General features: G+C 42.4%; 1 protein-coding gene across 1 annotated transcript in view; it reads right to left on the reverse strand.

The window, feature by feature from the left end:
• Nucleotides 1–2,500, reverse strand: part of LOC116515591 — a 58,764-nt gene that overhangs the window by 30,015 nt on the left and 26,249 nt on the right. The window contains exon 10 of the mRNA XM_032227713.1: nt 2,122–2,385. Within this exon, the coding sequence (XP_032083604.1) occupies nt 2,122–2,385 (264 nt within the window). The remainder of the gene's footprint in view (nt 1–2,121; nt 2,386–2,500) is intronic.

Here is a 2,500-nt window from a genome sequence, read left to right on the forward strand (position 1 = left end):
CATCAATGAGATCAGCCTTCCATTATATTGATTATTGTTGTTGTTCTTATTGTTGTTATTGGTAATACTATTCAATTAGTATTTACTAAATTCAGTAAATGTGTCGATCCTGAAGTTGACCTGATCAAGGCCATTTTGAGGCTTCAGTGTTGCCACACTGGAGCTGGGGAATAGAAAGGGGAGGAATAAAGATAGTGGGGATTTGTAGCCAAAAGAAAATACTTTCTCCTGGGAACCAAGGACATTCCCACAGGTGGTTGTAGAGGGGATGAATGAAGTTACCAGTCCAACCTTGATTGGACCATGTAACATTGTTTGGGTTAGGGAGAAAACGTTTACTTTTAATTAGGTTGAAACCATGGGAACATTCAAAGTTGGTTTTCACCAGCCTCTGTCAATATGATATATCCAAACAAAACTATTATTTGAGGAATCTACCTGCCTCGGAATTATGTTTGTTATGGGTGTATTACCTGGAATCAGTTTCAAAAATTTTTAGAACCTCTTCTGTAGGTGTGGCATGCTCTGTGGGAGTGCCAGTCATGTGATCGGGTGGGGGTGGCTTCCCAGTCATGTGTGGATGCGAGTGGCTTGGCAGTCATGTGACTGGGTGGGAGTGGCCAACTTGTAAAATGTGGTGAAACTCACTTAACAACGCTCTTGCTTAGCAACCAAAATGTTGGCTCAGGAACTCTGGAATTGAAGCGTGCAAGTCTTAAAGCTGTCAAGTTACAACACCCTTGCACCCCTAACCCTTTGGAAAAAAAATCCAGAGATGTTCAAACTTGACAGGTTTCAGACTTTAAGGTTTCGATAGGACTCTTAGAGGTGGGCGGGGCAATTGGTGAGCCAGCCAATCAGTGAGCGGTGGGTGGGGCAAGCGTGGTGCGGACAGGCAGGGGGAGGGAGCTGGAACCGGTTCTAAATGGCATGGTAGATTTGTGGAACCTCTTCTATAGAAGAGGTCAGAACTGGCAGGAACCCACTCCTGCCTGGAACCCTGACAAAATGTTCGGGAATCAAGAAACAGTCTGAAACTTCATGTAGCGGTTGATGGGCTGAAGAGTTTGGTGAACACTGGAATACACGCACCTCCATAGATTGTGAATAAGCAACCTTTTGCATCAAAACTTTCTGGTTCTTACTAGTTTTTAGCAATATAAGGAGGACACCAATGCTGATTCTTTTTTTTATTTAAAAAAAAATTATACCCTTCTTTCTTTAAAAACATATTCAAGTAACAGTTAAAATGGACACAGAAAGTAAAGCAAAATAAATCCAAATTGACAAGAAAATAGTATGACTTCTCTTTCTTTCCCTCTCTTCTCCATTTCTCTTCTTCCAGGTATTCCAACGGGGCCCATTCATCCTCCCTGTCAGAGTCTTTATCCCTTCTTCTGTTCCTCAAAGGTTAATGCTTTGAAGCTTCAAGAAAGAAGTAAACACCATCTTGTGAGCCATGAAGACAGTGCCAGTTAGATTTTACAACCTCAAAGAGCAACAGGTTAATCAGTTACTACTACAAGATCGGGCATTGAAGAGAGGCATTCGAAAAAGGCAACAGCTAAATAAGGCTTGGTAGCTAGCTACCCCAAGGAACACCATATCAGTGGTACCAGAGGTGGTATTCAGCAGGTTCTAACCAGTTCTAGAGAACCAGTAGTGGAAATTTTGAGAAGTTCAGAGAACTGGTAAATACCACCTCTGGCTGGCCCCGCCCGCACCATTTATTCTTTGCCTCCTGAGTCCCAGCTGATCAAGAGGGAATGGAGATTTTACAGTATCCTTCCCCTGCCATGCCCACCAAGCCACACCCACATAACTGATAGTAAAAAAAAATTGAATTCCACCATTGAGTGGTACCCTAAAATGGCATTTATACCTTGAGGCATTTTTCAGGGCAACTCCAGAAAAGTGTCTAGATTATTAGGAGAATGGGTATTTTAGGGGGAAATTAAGAGAAAACTGCCTATTTTAAGAGGATGCATGCAAACCCATTACAATTGTTCACTTTTTCCAGAAGAAATACACAAAAAGTATTTATTAAAAGAGAGACGGGTTGGATTAATGACTGAAGATGTCTCAAGCATAGCATGATGTTAGATGTATGAATTTACTCACCAAGTACATGCAGTGTAATAGGTGGGGAGCGGGATCTGCCCACCCTGTTTTCAGCTTCACAGTGATAGGTGCCCGAATGGCTGGGATTTATTTGTGAGATTTTCAGGATATGGGTTGTAAAATCCAGCAGTTCTTCATTTTTATACCATTTGAAAGTCAGGTCCATGGGCTTTGCTATTTCTACTTCACATTTCAGATTCACCGAGGCAAATTCGTGGACGTGCCCTTCTGGCTTTTGCAGAATTTTCACCTCCTTGGGAGCAGCTAGAAGGCAGAACAAAGGAAAAGATTCACGTGGAGATGACCTGCTCCTTCTGTGTCACACCTGGGACTGAGCACTGGAAAATGATGCCACCTTATAACCCATGTACGTACTACT

This window comes from Thamnophis elegans, chromosome 12 (genome assembly GCF_009769535.1).
Source record: "Thamnophis elegans isolate rThaEle1 chromosome 12, rThaEle1.pri, whole genome shotgun sequence".
Taxonomy (NCBI): Eukaryota; Metazoa; Chordata; class Lepidosauria; order Squamata; family Colubridae; genus Thamnophis; species Thamnophis elegans.